Source organism: Alosa alosa, chromosome 20 (assembly GCF_017589495.1).
Source record: "Alosa alosa isolate M-15738 ecotype Scorff River chromosome 20, AALO_Geno_1.1, whole genome shotgun sequence".
NCBI classification, from domain to species: Eukaryota; Metazoa; Chordata; class Actinopteri; order Clupeiformes; family Clupeidae; genus Alosa; species Alosa alosa.
In genome coordinates, this window is record NC_063208.1 from 11,184,854 (window position 1) to 11,201,278 (window position 16,425).

The following is a 16,425-nucleotide window of genomic DNA, read 5'->3' on the forward strand; positions in this document are numbered from 1 at the left end:
AGGTAGACCCCCAAATACACACACACACACACACACACACACACACACACACACACACACACACAAACAAACACTCAAATTCTGCTCTCAGAAGTAGAGCTGCCCCATCGCCAGTACACTCCACCAATAAGTCTCTATGGTAGATCCCTGTCCCTTCTTTTGTGTCAGAGGACCCGAGGGCTTTGGGATGGCAGGTCCAAGGAATTCTGGGACTGATGGCACTAGTGTCAATGGGCTGCCTGCCTTTAAAGGAGTTTGTTAAAAAAAATAATAAGCAGCAAATGTGGGGAAAAAAGCTTCATAAACAAACAAGGAGCTGGGGAGATGTAGGACTTGGCTGATTGTGCATTACGTTCGCCAGAAACTCTTCCTCTTCATCTCGTTTCTCTCTTGCTCTCTCTCTCTGTCACACGTACAAAATGACATTATCAGGACAGTGCAGGCCGTCGCCGGGAGGCGGAACTCGACAGGTGGGCTGGAGCGGGGCCGGAGCTCTAGGCGAGTCGCAGTCGTCCGAGGTGAGCTCGGCGATGTCGTCCGACTGCGTGTCCGACATCTCCAGGTCACTGCGGATGCTCTCCGGCTGTGCGAGCGTCACGTCCCGGAGCCCTTCCCTGAGAGACACGCCCGGTGACAGCCCTAGTAACGAGCCCGCCAGCACACCGCCCCTCCTCGAGCTGCAGTCCAGAGGCTCATCAGCGGCGGCCGCCGCCGCCATCATGGCAGCCGTGGGAGGGGCCAAGTCCTCCTCGCTGGTCAGACAGAGGTGGCTGGGTTTAGTCTCAATGTCCACCTGAATCTCCAGGTTGGTGCCCTCCCTGAAAGACAGACAAAACCAAGATGAGAAATGTTCAGTACAGAGGATCAAGTGTGTGTGTGTGTGAGTACTGGTAGTTACTGAAGGCATCATGCATGTGTGTGTATATGAACGGGCATATTTGGCTGGGATCATGACGTTGGGAGCGTTTGTTTGCGCGCGTATGTATGTGTATCTGGGACAGAGTCTGAATCTGAATGTATGTTAGGGTGTGAGGGAGTGGTCTAGCCTAATGAGTGAGTGTGTGTGTCTGTGTGGGCACGCATGTGCATACCGGTCTGGTATGGTGTAGGAGGAGGTGATGGATCCTGCCATGCCCCTGGTGCTGGCACAGTCGCTTCCAGTCTCCCGCCTCACCGTCTCTTTCCCCAGCTCACCGCCTTTCACCTCCAGTCTGTTCACACAAAACACAATATACATCAATCATCACAGTTACATCACAGTTACATCACAGTTACAGACATCACAGTAACAGACCTCTGTTATGTCACTAGGTTATATGGTCATGAGCCAGCTGAAAGTCCAGCTTGATCCTGATAAAGTTCATAATAACTTGGAAGGAGAGGTGCAAACGCACACCAAAAACGAGCTGCAGGCAACTAGTTAGCGCAATTAGTTGATGGAGAGAGATGCCGCACACTCCGAGTACGCTAATTACTTTATTGAAGCGATAACGTTTCGGCCAGTCTGGCCTTCTTCAGATCGCATGCGTACCATGCCAGACTGCCCGAAACGTTATCGCTTCAATAAAGTAATTAGCGTACTCGGAGTGTGCGGCATCTCTCTCCATCAACAAAGTTCATAATAACAACACATGTCAACAGTCTAAATGTGCCTGTTAGTACATTGTTGAGAAAAAAAATAAGTTAATAAGGGGTAGAGAAGGTTTAGCAGGCGGTTTATTGTAAGAACCCATTAACCTCCAGTAATCTCCACTTTATATCATCCCTCTAAGCCCTCTCTCCTCTCACCTACCTGCTGTATTTGCCGGCTCTCGCCCCTAGAGCGCCCCCTGCCAGTGTGTTGAAATGTGGCGTCTCAGTGAGGGGTCCTGGTGCCACGGAAACGGCCTCACTGGGAGAGGTGGTACTCAGGCCGCTGGCCCCTCCCTCCAGGCTGCTCTCACCAAGACTGGGCGACTTCAGAGCACGCCATGCATCGGCCACTACAGAGACAGGTGAGAGAGAGAGAGGGAGAGAGTTAGATAGTGACAGACAATAATTGCTTTTGAATAATTTAACATTATGCGTAATGATTTAATAATTTAAACCAAGCCAGATGGAGTATGGTTCTTTCATTACCAGTAATTGGCCCATCATCTTCATCGAAGTCGATCCGCACACCGTTCCCTTTTCCACGGCTCACACCGCATCCACCCCCACGGCAAAGAGAGATAGGTACAACCCCGTACACATACGCCAACATGATAGGCACACCAATACCTGCCAAGCAACAATGAGCTCATCACTGAGTGACATTTCATTACAAAATATCAACTACCAAATGGGATTAAAACCAAAGTTAACTTAAAGCAATCCCTGTCTATGTCTAAAGTGTAATTGAAATACTATTCATGGCAGTGAATTGTTAACCACTCTAATGGGTTTTAGGAACCCTACTTTTATACGACTGTACATAAGTGTATTATTTTTACTCAGATCAATCAAGTCAGTACCCACCTTATCTACCTCACCAAAACTGGTGACTTATACTTAAGTATATTTATAGAGTTATAAGAGTATATTTAAGAGTTGATTATTAGTGCGGTATTTTAAAAGATGACCATAAGGATCCTTACCCACGCTGACCGCAGCGATGACGGGAGCGGTGATGACAGACAGGGCCACGCCTCCTGTGATGGCAAGGTTTCTACGGTGATGTGACGTCTTCTTCCCCTCATAGTGTGAGTGGATCTGTCACAAACATTGAAGGAACATTCATTTAAGCCATTTGTTTAATCAACATCCAGTAAACAGCCATTAAATAAACAGATTTTGTTTCAGCATAGACCACTGAATTATACAGGTAATCAATTATCTGATGGGCCTTAGGAGACACGGACAAGGACCAGGTGTAATGGTAGCCAGAAGGTTCAGCCTATGGGTTTTAGCTCCCTTGCTAGCACACCCGCCTCCCGTGTCCAAGGTTGCGAGTTCATGTCCAGACAGAGACTGTAATATCTCTCCAAAATGCAGGTTACACAAGCAGCCTGCGGCCTTTGGCTTAGTTCTACTGGTATGACTTTGGAGGATTCAGAGGAGATATTTATAGCACTGCATTGCTCAACAATAACACACTGTACAAAAGTAAATACCCCCTTGGTTTTGAATGAGCCATGGTCAGGAACAACAGATGAGCCATAAGCCTGGGGTTAAGACTTCTCATATTTATTTCATCGGACTTACTCCCTTTCAATCTGACAACAGCAAATCTTTTTAAACTGCTGAACCCTACAAGGTCAAAGACCAGCACACTAGGCACATCATAATAACAACAAAGGGGCTTGACTCCTGCTCTTGTCTGTTGAATCCCACCATATGCAGAGGTAGGCCGTGTTTAATGAGGCTGTCCATCACCATCTGCACTTAATTAATCGCCACTAATCAGCAGTTAATCAGTGACACTGAGGTGTAATGTGATCAAAATTGGACATCTGTCACTAAAGAGGATTCTAACGAACTTAATCAGAGATGACAATCAGCAAGAGGAGGTCACCCGGAACAAAGGGAGGTTTCCAGAGAACTGGTTTCCAGAGGACTGAAATCACATGTGTTTACAGTAACGTGCTGCTGTGGGAGTAGAGGTCCGCCTGTGCTGAGCGGGTTATGTGTGGCGCAGTTTAACACTTGTAACTTATGAGTAATTCATGTTGGAGCCATCATGACTAACACACTATTAAGTTTTTCTCCTCAAGTCCACCTAGTGAGAAAATGGCCTCTGTCTCTTTGTCCTCCCTTTTTTTTCCTCATATGAATATCTATTAGGGGAATTACCGCACAGGGAAATTCACTGTTATAATGCAAATGTGTATGTAAATGTTCTTCCTGCAACTTGTGCACATTGATGAGGCCTTTTGCACCGTTTGCAGTCTTGTATTTGCATTTCATGGTACATTATGTCAGATGCCATTATCAACAACAACAGTCAACAAATCTTTACCTTACGCCCCACGTACACTGGGATGCCAATAACCATGGCAGGCACTGCAATGCCCGCGATCAGAGTGATGCCCACTGGCGCCCCAATGAGAGTGCCTAGCTGCCACAGGATCTTCTTCTTACGACTCCATGGCTTCTTACCCCAGAAGGTACAACCAGATGGGCTAAGACAAAAACAGAGAGAGACAGAGAGAGTTCAGTAAAGTAGAAGAAACTAGGTAGAAGGTGTGCACATGGAACCATATTAACAACTGTGGCTTATCTCAATGTCAATTATAATATTACATACCTAATATCTTGCGCAGAAATAATACTAATATTTTAGTCTAACTGTAGTTTGTTGACTCATAATAACGTGGACATGTTCAGCGCTGTAAGGGTAGGTAACTCTGTTGTGTTGCGTCCTGTTGTGTCGCATTGTATGTGAGATGGGACACGTTATGTGAGCGACAGGTCTCACCTGAGGTAGTGTAGGTCTGAGATCTCCTTCATACAGAGCCAACAGAACTCACAGCCACACACGGCGCAAGTCATGTGATTACAGCTCCCATCATTCATCTTAATGATGTAAGCACCACAGCGTGGGCAAGGCTTAATGTCGTCCGCTATAGGGAACAAAAACGTGTGACAGTGCATCAGAACAATGCTGTGAGGGGAACAAACAACTGGGACATTACATGCTTGTTTTTATTCATCTTGAATGAGTAATGGTTTCATTTCCCCTATCTCATAATTGGTAAAAAAATGAGTTGGCTTCCTCAACGGTCTGTTGGATGTCTGAAGTGGCAGACAGGGAATTCGTAATGACAATGAATACACGGGGCAAACTCAAAATGAGAATCGGTAATACAGTCCCAGCACCATAATACAAAATCCATTTCCTACGCAGGACAAATGGAGGTAAGACAGGAACATGACTTGAGGGTATTACTAACGACAGAACAATAGAGACTAATGGAGACGAACAAGGAATAAAGAGGTAGAAAGAAGGCTACTGGGAAGTGGGTCGAGGGGAGTCTCTTCACCTGGGCCTTGCTCTGCGGTGTAGCTGGGTGAGTGGTTGCTGTTCCTCTGCTGGCGGGCTGAGTCGCACGTCTGATTGGGGTGCCATGGCTGCTTGCAGTGGTAGCAGAACTCCGCGCCGCAGCCCTCCCTTCCACACACCAGCCGCGGGCAGCTGGCACAGCCGGATGCGATCAGTGCAAAGCTGCCAATGGGAGAAAGAGAAACCAGGTGATTAGACAAAAAAAACAAAATCCTTATATGCAAGTCCCCCCACTCGGCAACCATCTTGATAATGCACTTTGGGCAGTTATTCAGGGCAGCTAGGCATATATTGACATAAAAAAGTACATCAGGCAAATCTGTGTTTAAATCGGAATTGAATAATATAAATGTCTCCCCCAAATCGCTAAAATAAGGTAAAACGAATGCAAATACAGTTGGTTACTTACAATACAGGAAGGTGCGGGATATGTGTAGACAACATTACAAACTAACCCTATACATTTCTATGTAGGATTCTTTGAGTGCTGTGTCTCCGCGTTAAAAAGTCTTAGATTAAACTCTCTCTCTGTCTCTTTCACACGCACACACACAAGGGCAAACTGCCAGTTTGTTGTCTGGGCATGTATGCTAGTTGGATGGTAGGGTGTTAAGACCCAGAGAACTGGCCGGCCACAGACACCAGGTTGGCACTGACACCAGCCAGTAGCACTGCTGGATGCGTTGGTGTTTGCTGTGTCAGCTGTGTCAGCTGTGTGTGTGTGTGTGTGTGTGTGTGTGTGTGTGTGTGTGTGTGTGTGTGTGCGTGTGTGTGTGTGTGTGAGAGAGAGGGGGCAGACTGAAGAGGCCTTACTGGCAAGGTTAGTAATTAGGCACACACATGCCTCCTAAACAAAACCAGACAAAACACAAACCCAACTCTCGACTCTCAGCCATTCACTCACATTCCTGCTGTAATATTTCCAATGCTAATCTCCAGCCCAAACCATAACTATGTGTTGAGATGTTTTAAAGGAAAATACATCCTTAACCTAAGGCCACTCTTCAAGCTAAATACAGCCTAGCTACACCTTCATGTAACAGAACATGCTAATTTCCTCGCAGTTGAATTTACAACAACTCCGGCCTGCTAATGCTAATATTTTGTGCCTAATCATCACATGCGCTTTGAAACAGTTGGTCCTGAGCACTAGACGCAGCTTCAGAGGTATCCATCATTATCTAACACAGCTGTGATCAGGAGAGTGACTCACCCACACACACACACACACACACACACACACACACACACACACACACACAAACACACAAACACGCTAGGACATGCACATGCAGCGTGAAACGCAGTGTCAGTGGTCAGCTTGTCTGCAAAAATGTGAGGTGTGAATCAGCTGGTCATCTCACACGCCGTGGACCATGATGCTCTGAAAGCCACTTCTGGTGTGAAGTGTGAGCGACTGCAGTGGCAGATCACGTGCACCACTTCACCATCCCACTACAGCACGGATCTGTCTGAACATGCAGCCATCTCATTACGAGAGAGTGTGAGGCCGAGACATCACTATCACTGTGGAGTCTCTAGATTTTGTATGTATGGCCACAAACACATTTATATAGACAGACAGGCACAGACACACACACTTTAACACAACAGCACATACTAACACCATGGTGAAATGTAAAGGGGACAGCCTTCATACTTCAGCCAATGGGCAGCCAACACTAAAATCAAATCTTAGTCTTTGTTGCCCCTGGCAACACTACTTGTGCTGCATCAGAGCACCATAGCAACCAACAGGCACTGGAGAGAACACAGAGTCTGGTGCTCTGATTGGTTCTCCTCCTCTGTCAGTCATCTTCATGCTGAGCAGGTTGGAGATTTTTAGAGTGAGGAGGGGGCTGCACTGGAGCTTGCAAACAAAGAGCGAGCACTCTCAGAGAGAGAGGGAGAAAAAGAGGAGAAGAAAAAGGCAGAAGGTGAAAGAGAGATATGAGAGCCCATGCATGAGACAGGCAGAGACAGAAAGGGGAGAAGGATGTGAGATTGAAAGAGAGAGATAAAGTCTGAAAGAGAAAGATGCACAATGTGTGTGTGTGTGTATGTATCAGAGTGAGAGGATGGGAGGTAATGATTAAAGCCTCTGGATTGCCATAAGATTGCTGTGTGTCGGATGCAACAGCTGGGGGAGTTTCTGGTTACACACACACACACACACACACACACACACATTCTTACGCACACACACAGGAACACATAGTCACGTACACACACACACACACACACACACAGAGATACACACACACACACACACACACACACACACACATATACTGTACAAGGCCGGTGCTTCTCTCTAAAGTGAATCATTGTGTTTTTCTATGATTAAGAAAAAAATGTTCCGATTGAAACACAAAACTCAATTGAAATGCATAAACGAGGAAGTGGGTCTTGGAATACTTCTCTAGATTTACATTAAACTGTAGTCATCTAAATGTATAATAAGGTCAAAGCATCAGTCACCAGAGCTCTTATGTTTGTCCTTGTTTGGTACTGATCTGAAAGAGGCATGTTATGAGATATCTTCCGTGACTCACAGTGACTCCAGTGAGTAGTTGCTGATTTGTCAAAGCCACAAACTTATCAAATAATATACGAAGATAAGATAATTGCACTACATATAACATAACTTGACCTCAGAGAATTAACTTTGTAAGGAGAAACTGAAACTGAGCGAGCTCCTTAAGAGAGCCAGAGATTGATTGATGGCAAAAGGGTGGAAAACAACAGCTTTTATACATTCAACATTGACATCAACATCAACATTGTGATCAATCAAGATTTTATGAGCTCAGTCATCAGAACTACAGAGAAGTCTAAACAAGCACAGTCACCCACTCCAACATCGGCAGAACCTCCGGTCTTACACGTATGTCTGAAAGCGCTTTCTATGTCTTACTCTCTCTCTCTCTCTCTCTCAGTCTAAACAAGCACACTCACCTACTCTCTCACCCTCATGCCTAACTCTCTCACTCCCCTATGTCTAACACTCCCTCTCTCTCTCCCTCTCTACAGTGATTTCTCCATTCTACATTTGATTGCACAATATTTGTGTAATTTCATGCCCAGACAGACTAATGTTTGCCTAAACATTACTGAGTTACACAAGAGTGGGAAGAATCATAACAAAACCACAATCAGACTCTCATTTACCTACAGGAAATACCTCCCACACTTTCATACACACAAACACAAGATGAAAATCTCCCTCCGCACAAAAAAAATCCCAATTTACTGGGCCAAATGGCTTCACAGCAGCGTGTCTCTGTGTGTGAGTACTTGTGTGAAGGGCATTGGATGTGACACACACACACACACAGACACACACACACAGACAGTGACAGCAGGTTGCAGTATGTAGGTCATCTCCATTCTGCCCACTGATGTGACATTACAGCAGAGTCTGCTATCCCTAGCTGTATGCTAACATGTTTCCACACACAACACTAACTTTCATAAATGGAAAATAAACACAATTAAACAGAATGTAAACATCCCCACACAAAGCCATCCAGACACATTATACTATAATCTATCTATACTATAATCTATATAATCTGTACCACCCCCTGGGAATCAGTGAATCTAAAACAACAACTCTCTAGGTCACAACCACACCTTCCCTCCCCAAACCTCCCAGAATCCTTAGGGTGTCTTACCCGCAGTCCGGGGCGGGGCACCAGCGGCAGTCGGGGTCGGAGGCAAGGCAGCGGCGCAGCAGGAACTCCTCGTACTTCTCCATCATGGGCTGGTCGTCCAGGATGGCGGCGACCTGCGACGGGGCCAGGCGCTCGGCGCACTCGGGGCAGGCCAGCTGCACGCGGCTCTCGCTGATCTCGATGCGTAGGTACTGGCGCAGACAGCCCAGGCAGGAGCGGTGGCGGCAGCCCTGCAGCTCGGGCAGCTGCTCGGCCGGCTTCTGCGTCAGGCACAGCGGGCACTCCAGCAGCTCGCCGCCCGAGACCGAGCCGGCGGCCGTTCCCGTTCCCGTCGCCGAGCCGGAGCCAGAGCCTTCCCGCGAGCCGCCCAGTGACCCGTGGCTGGATGACAGCGGCTCCGACGTCTCGCCGCTGGGCAGGGGCAGTGGGGCATCCGAGGGCAGCGCAGGGGAGGTAGCGGGAGCAGTGGGGGGCGGAGGCTGGGGCTGCTGCTGCTGGGGGGTCAGGGGTAGGGCAGAGGCCCCTTTGCCCCCACGAGGGCCGCCGCGGCCCCCTCGTTTACTCTGGAACAAGCTGTGGAAGGAGATGCGCCGCTGCTTCTTGCCCGGCGTCCGGCATTTGGGGTTGGCGAGGCCACTGACAGACGAGTGCGGAGATTCGGCATCTTTCTCTGAGCCCATGTTCCCACAGAGACTAAGTCCACTGCTAGCACACAGATGCCGGTACACTTGTGTGTATGTATGGTCCTGCTGTGAAGAGGACGAATGGATAGCTCCTCTGGGCTTGGCCTCTAACACACACTGTAATACTGTCCTTACTAAAAATGTCCTACAGTCACTCACAGGTCGACACTGAGTGACCAAAAACAGGATGTCAAAGCAGTGTATTTCAACAGTTATAACAATTAACTTCTGTTCAAGGACAAAAAACTAAACAAGGATGTGGTCAGCAAAACGAAAGAGAAAATGTTTCTCTCTCTTTTGTGTCCGCGGTAGTTGTCACATCCAGTTGATCAGTGCAGCAAATACAAAACAATATTCTGTTACCTGTATACTGGCATCATTGCCATTGCTGTGTTCAGCTGTATAAAAAGGTATTTAGAAAAAAGCCGGTACAAAACAAAGAAGAGGCGCAACGGGAAGTGTCTAAGGCAAGTGTTTGATTCAGAAAAATCCCAAAGGGCTCAGTTCCAGTTCCTCCTGTTCTTGAGTACTCGCAGGCTTTCTGGTGAAGTTGCTCCTCTCTCTCTTTCTCTCTCGATCTCTCGCTCTCGCTCCGTCTGTGAGAAAGACAGATAACACAGGAAGTTAACACACTGCGAGCAGCTTACAGAGGGAGTATGCTCAGTGCTACTGCCTGCGCACACACACACACACACACACACACAAACACCTCCTCTGTTTCGATTTTAATGTTAACTCTTGAAGCACCAGAATGGGTAAAATGGGTACGCTGAAATCTGAATGACTCATCGTGTGTCATAACGAAAATCTGACACACACAAAAATAATTAAAGGAATACACAACAAGATCCAAGAACATCCATACACTCATGTAGGCTACATTAGCCACTGCTAAATCATATAAAGACTTACCACGATGGAAGGCCTTATAAAAGCAAATTCAGTCTACAACGTTAATGTTGTGTACAATTTCATTTGCTTTTTCATTATCAGTCAGCATCCCTGTGTCTCTTTATTGATATGCGAACTTCTCTATGTTTGTATCTCTCTTGCTACACACACACACACACACACACACAAAAACACAGTCTCAAGCTCTTCCTCTCCACTTCACACTGTGCTGCTACTGTGGTTGCCATGGTGATCCCCTCTACGAGAACAGCAAACAAGGACCCACACAGTGACTCTGACACTTGTGTGGATGCTTTTACACACACACACACACACACACACACACACAGAGTCATTGACATATACAGGGCGGGCGGATAGACAAACACACTGTATGTTTGTGCCGACACCAAATGTACTAACGTAACATTGAACGTGTATTCAAATGCTCAGTGTAGCTACATCAGTGCAGAGAAGCTCCTCTAATCAGGTGATGCTGGGAACTCTGAAAGAGGGAAACCACGAGATGGTGCGGTGATGATAAGCCGTAACTGAGACCTGACCTGAGATATGCACACACAAGGGAGGGGGAGACAGGCAAGCGGTAACGGAGAGACGGAAAACAGAGAAATCAAGTGGAAAAGGCACGAATGGGGGTGTTCAGTACAGAGCAAACAGGAACTCTCTCTGACTCAAAACAGAGTGCTCTTCAGAAACAACCAGTCCCTCACACTTCCAGGCCTATGTTCTTCAGAGCTCTCTCTTATCGCACTGTCCTCAATGGGGCAGTGAGGTAGGCATTACAGAGCATCCTCTAGCGTGCTATAGATCAACAGGGTACCGATGCCTTTGACATTATTCCGTAAAGTACACACTACGTGCACAAAAAGCAAAGCCATGCATATATGTCTACTATGTGCACATAAAAATATCCCTGCCTAGATAAATATATCTTCTCATGTGATAGTAAGATGCTTCTCTTTGTTACAGTAAGGGTTTCTGGCATTCAAAATGTGCCAGTGGAGATCATCAGATGAGCAGGCTGAGAGTCAGAACTCTGCACACAAGACCTAGATAAGAGGGCTCTCAGCCGGTAATGTTAACACACGTATCATATCCTTTTAACACTACTGAGTGTGCATTGAAGGGGTTTGGCTTGGAACTAACAGCACAAACACTGCACACGCTCCTAAACGGCGAGCACCATTCCATATATGACATCACCACAGTTGCCATGGAGCTCGAGTGAAGTAAAATGCCAGCACTGATCATAGGAGACACACACATGCATACACCCTCAACACACACACACACACACACACACACACACACCCTCAACACACACACACTTCTGTGAAAATTTAAATCAGCAAGTAAGAACCCTATATGCTCCATTCCAGTCCCTCTTCAGAGCCAGCACTTTCAGATGATGACATATAATTACCAGTGCATGTGTGTGTGTGTGTGTGTGTGTGTGTGCGCGCGCATGTGGGCAGACGAGTTTCACTTTGAAAATCAGCATGTCTACAAACACGCACACAACCTCACACACGCACCTGCAGCTAGCAAAAATATCTCCCCCCCCCCCCTTATTTCCTGTGGTGTGTGTAGTGATGGCAGGGGGATGTCATGACATACAACTGTCCTAAAGAGAGAGTGTTTGTGTGTGTGTGTGTGTGTGTGTGTGTGGTGGTGGTGGTGGGGTGCACCAGGAGGTCATAGGAGTTCAAACGTAGCTCTATTCTCTGTATCTACCATGCGGTCTAACGTGCGGAGTAATGGAGTCTGTCACTACTTACACAGTTCTCCTACATCTCTACAGGGTCGAATTACATTTTTATATTACTTCTGGAAATATACGGTACACTCCTGTTTCATTTTTTGTATGACTTCAGGTGAACATGGCACATTTTCTAAGCCTCTAACATCTACAGGAAACCTACCACCTCCACATGCATGCATATCACCGTCAAATCTACCTGTTGAACTCGTATTGACAGCTCTGCCCTGTTGATATTACAGCCTTACAGCCAACATAAAATAGGTACCTTAAAACACTATTAAACTACCTTAAGACACTATGAAATTACAATCATGATTTCAAAATTGTGTTGTATGAGTCAAGCCATATCCAAGTCTTTGAAGGCCTCAGACAGTATTTTTTATATATATATTTAAATCTTATCAATTTGAAACCTTCCATTCCCTCAAGACAAATAGGTGGGGCATTTTAAAAAGGTGAAAATAATGGAAGACACTTTTGGTAAAAACAAAATGAAAGTAAAAGATGTAAGGTCAGCAAAGACATGCAATTCCTGGATCTCCTAGAACATCTGGTAATATTTTAACTTGTTGTCTGAAGAAGAAAGTTACAGATGGCTGTGAATCACCCATCCTAGAATTATGTCAAACTGAAACAAAAAACATCAATGGTAGGTTGGGTAAACTTCATTTGTTGCCCAATTGTCTCAATTCGTAAATACTCACATTTCATTTTGGACATACAATTACACTGATGAAATGCAATGTTTTAGTCATTCTTTAAGATAGCAGTCCCAAAAATTCAACAGCATCTCCTTTTTTGGTGTTTCCACATTCAATAGCACGTCTTTAACTTTATTTGCTCCTTTGTGATAATACCTCTTGTCAGTGGCTCTATGATGAACTACCTTTAACCCTTAAAGGTGTACTGTCACACCGGTGTGATGGGAATGTTGGAAAATGAACGTTCTAAAGAATATCTGGGTTCATTGAATTCAACCAGAGACTTGCAGTTAGGGCACTGAATTCAACATAGAATTTTAGAATTGTTGCGGAATGGAATCTTATGTTAGAATGTTCAAATACGTAAAATCTCACTCCTATTTCAATGCAGGATTGGTAGACTTTGTCCGTTACTGGATGAGATAGCCATCTACACAACAGAAGGAGCACTTATATGGAACATCACAAATGTGTTATGAAACCGCATTATGACAGAGAGTGTATGTAATAGATGATTCTCTGCTAGAGGAGGAAGTTCAGAAGGCTGCAAGCTGCAAGCCAGATGGACAGAGACAGATTGAACTCCCTCTGGTCTTTAGTCAGTCTCCCAGACACACACTTGAACACATAAACATATACACACGGCACACACACGCACACTTACACACTTGCATTTGTTCAGACAGATTAATCTAGACTGTATAGGCTAACATTGCCATAACTAGGTCATCCCAAAATCTATGTCAAAGTGGTTAAAGTCTTGTGAATTAGTCATACTACATCACAAAATTGTTCCACGGCCTACATTTATAGGTTTATATTCTACAGACACACACACACACACACACACACACACACAGCAGTGAAGTTGTGGCTCACATGTCTGTTAAGTGTCCAGGTGGGCTCAGTTAAGAGTGCTAGCTGTTACGCAATCCCTTCAGCCTCACTGCTGCTGAGCAAGTGAATGAGAGAGTGTGTGTGTGTGTGTGTGCTGCAGCAAAAGGCTTAGGCTACTGCTATAAATGTCCCAGACACAGGTGCCCTGAAAACAGTTCATGCCCAGCACATCACAGTGGGACTGATACTGGCAGACTTAAATAAGTAGCTTCTGTGTAAAAATATCTAATTTACCGTACTCAAACTGTACGGCTCAATAAGGGGAAATCTTTCTAAAGAGAAAGGAGAATGTGATGTCTACTTGGCAATGTAGTAATGTCTTCTAAAGAGAAACATCCCCATTTCCAGTTCAGGACTTCCACAGAGGAAATTCCTCTATGAAAAAAGTCCTTTTATTTTCTACAGAACAAAACCACATACCGGTTTGAACAACACACTTTGCCTAATTAGTCTCCAACATCATTGGTCTAATAAAATACAGAACACACACAGCAAAATGATCAATTGTGCCTGTGGCTATTTAGGATCAGATTATGATGTTATCCTGATGTCTATGTGGACTGGCCTACCCATTGACCTGTGTATTTATATGTGGGAGGCTCTGGGAGCTCACATTCATGTGCGAGTTACCATCTGATAAATAGGCCTCTGTATATGAGTGTGAGTATGTGAGGGAAATAGAGGGACCAGCAGGGAGAGAATGGATGAGAAAGCAGATGAGTTCACATAACACTCCCTCACAACCTCTTTAAGATCTTTCCTGGGACTCTCAGCTCATGCAAGTCCTACACAGCAGCAGCACCTCTGTCTGGTGCCACCTGACCTGACAGACACAGACACAGGACACACACACACACAGGTCGAGACCTCAGCACACAAACAGATCAGACATCCTCTCTCACAACCCTATTTTTGTCAATCAGAGCTGTCCACTAAGAACACACACAAACAAATTCAGCCCCACCTGACGACCAAACAAACAGACACACACACACACACACATTGTTGACCAAAGCTCACAGACCCCACTCTAAGACACAGAGCCAGCTGGGTGTGCCCAATACCCATGTCGGTGGAGGAGTAGGGCTAGACTGCTTCTTCTGGAACATTCTCTACACCTGCCAGACCTACTGTGGAGTGTAACACAACGAAGGCTGCATTTGCCTCAGTGAGAGGGCAACTGGTCAGAGATGAACTCTTTTTCTTTGATACGCAGCTGACACTAAACACTGTGGTTACTAGATCGAGAGCGTAGGAGAGACAACCACAGCCATGTCTTTTATGGAAAGCTCTCATGCTGTGTCTAACCAAGGCTGCTGTGGAGTTCTGCTAAGCCCCTGAGCTGAGTCAACCTGGTGAAGTGAAACCAACTGATGCTCTTAGTGGAGACAGCACAGGAATGAAAGGTAAAGGGAGACAAAAGCACACACTCAAACACACATAGAAGGCTATATGTGGACACATTCGGGGAAGTAGAGAAGGTGCTGGTCAGTTCTATAATTAGAGGTGTGTTTGGGACGCTGAGTGCTGGGCCCATAAATGTTTAATGTATAGCAAGCTGAAGCTGAGGACGGTGAAGAGAAAGTGTGGTCCGCCAGACACTAGGCCTAAACCTTAAAACAGCACAGTTGAAAATCACATCACATACAGGACAGCGAGTAGAAACAGACTAAGATATATCTTTATGTCCCATCACTGCAGATAGGGCACAGTGCAGAGTTAAAAGCAGATGAGGAATGACATGGGGAAAAGCCAAAGAAAGAGAGCAGATGAACTAAGCCACATCACGGATAATCCGAGTGTGCCTCCCCTTTGCTGTGTGGCATGATATTAATATCTTAGCCTCAATACAACACCACTAAAAGACATGAGAAAAGAGGAGGCGCGGAAGGGCAAACGTCCCAGGGACTCCAGAGAGATGCTAACCCTAAAATAGTCCATTCACTAATGTGCCACCTCCCGCTGGCAGATGGGCTACAATAACGTCACTGTATTGGACTGATACACACCTTCGTAGCCTAGTCTACACCTCAGATTTAACTAATTGGTAAGTTTGCCAACTCTGAAAGGCAATAGGCTATTCAGCATTGAAACAAAGAAACGATTGTGTATATCAGTCGTACGTTTAGCCCAATGCGGCCTGTATTGGGCTGTCAGCAGTGTACGATGTGTCTCATCCTGAAAACCATATCACGGGGATGTGAGCGTGAGAGTCCAGCGGCCCGCTGCGACGATATGGCTAGCTCATACTGACCGTACAGGTGTGCTGACGGCTGACAGGGAACACGCGTTAAGCTAGTAGCAAAGGTGTAGTGTCGAGGTGTAATAAAATCTAATACGGTCTTACCTGGCGGGTGAGTTAGAGCCAGCTGAAACCAGTGGTATTAAATCTTCGGGCGCCGCTGTGCGCAATGACGCTTCAGGGCGTGTTTTCTCCTTCTCTTTTGTATCGGCAGCGGCCCACCTAACCAGATCCTCTACCTAGGTCCAACTGAAATAGCTGCCTTACACACAGCGATTTACAGACTATCCAGACTCGCCCACCGGCTCAGTTCCCTCAACCAGTGCCACACAGACTATCACAGCTCGCTTGCTTTGCTTTTCCACTCACGTCAGAGAGGAAAGCCCCGAGCAGTGACGTAACCCGCATTCTGCTCGGAAACCCCACCCCGTGACGATATATCGGAGAAGCAGAAGACGGAAGAGCAGAGTGTGGATCAGAACCCCATTGGTTTCGGTATGAGCGCACAGATCCTATTTATTGTGGCCTTTT

The 16,425-nt window shown here is 46.0% G+C and overlaps 1 protein-coding gene across 2 annotated transcripts; it reads right to left on the reverse strand.

Annotated features, from left to right (window-relative positions):
- Positions 1–13: 13 nt before the first annotated feature.
- On the reverse strand, positions 14–16,282 carry rnf19b (ring finger protein 19B). 2 transcript variants are annotated; one of them, XM_048229523.1, is made up of 10 exons: positions 16,000–16,282; positions 8,698–9,976; positions 5,001–5,182; positions 4,436–4,580; positions 3,977–4,139; positions 2,616–2,730; positions 2,119–2,259; positions 1,793–1,982; positions 1,092–1,211; positions 14–818 (listed from the first exon to the last, which is right to left on the reverse strand). In XM_048229523.1, exons 2-10 carry the CDS (start codon positions 9,375–9,377, stop codon positions 407–409), a joined length of 2,148 nt encoding a protein of 715 aa, XP_048085480.1. In that variant the 5' UTR covers positions 9,378–9,976; positions 16,000–16,282; the 3' UTR covers positions 14–406. The 2 variants fall into 2 exon arrangements, with proteins under 2 accessions (XP_048085480.1, XP_048085481.1); XM_048229524.1 differs by lacking the exon at positions 16,000–16,282 and adding an exon at positions 10,293–10,464.
- Between the last annotated feature and the right edge of the window lie 143 nt (positions 16,283–16,425).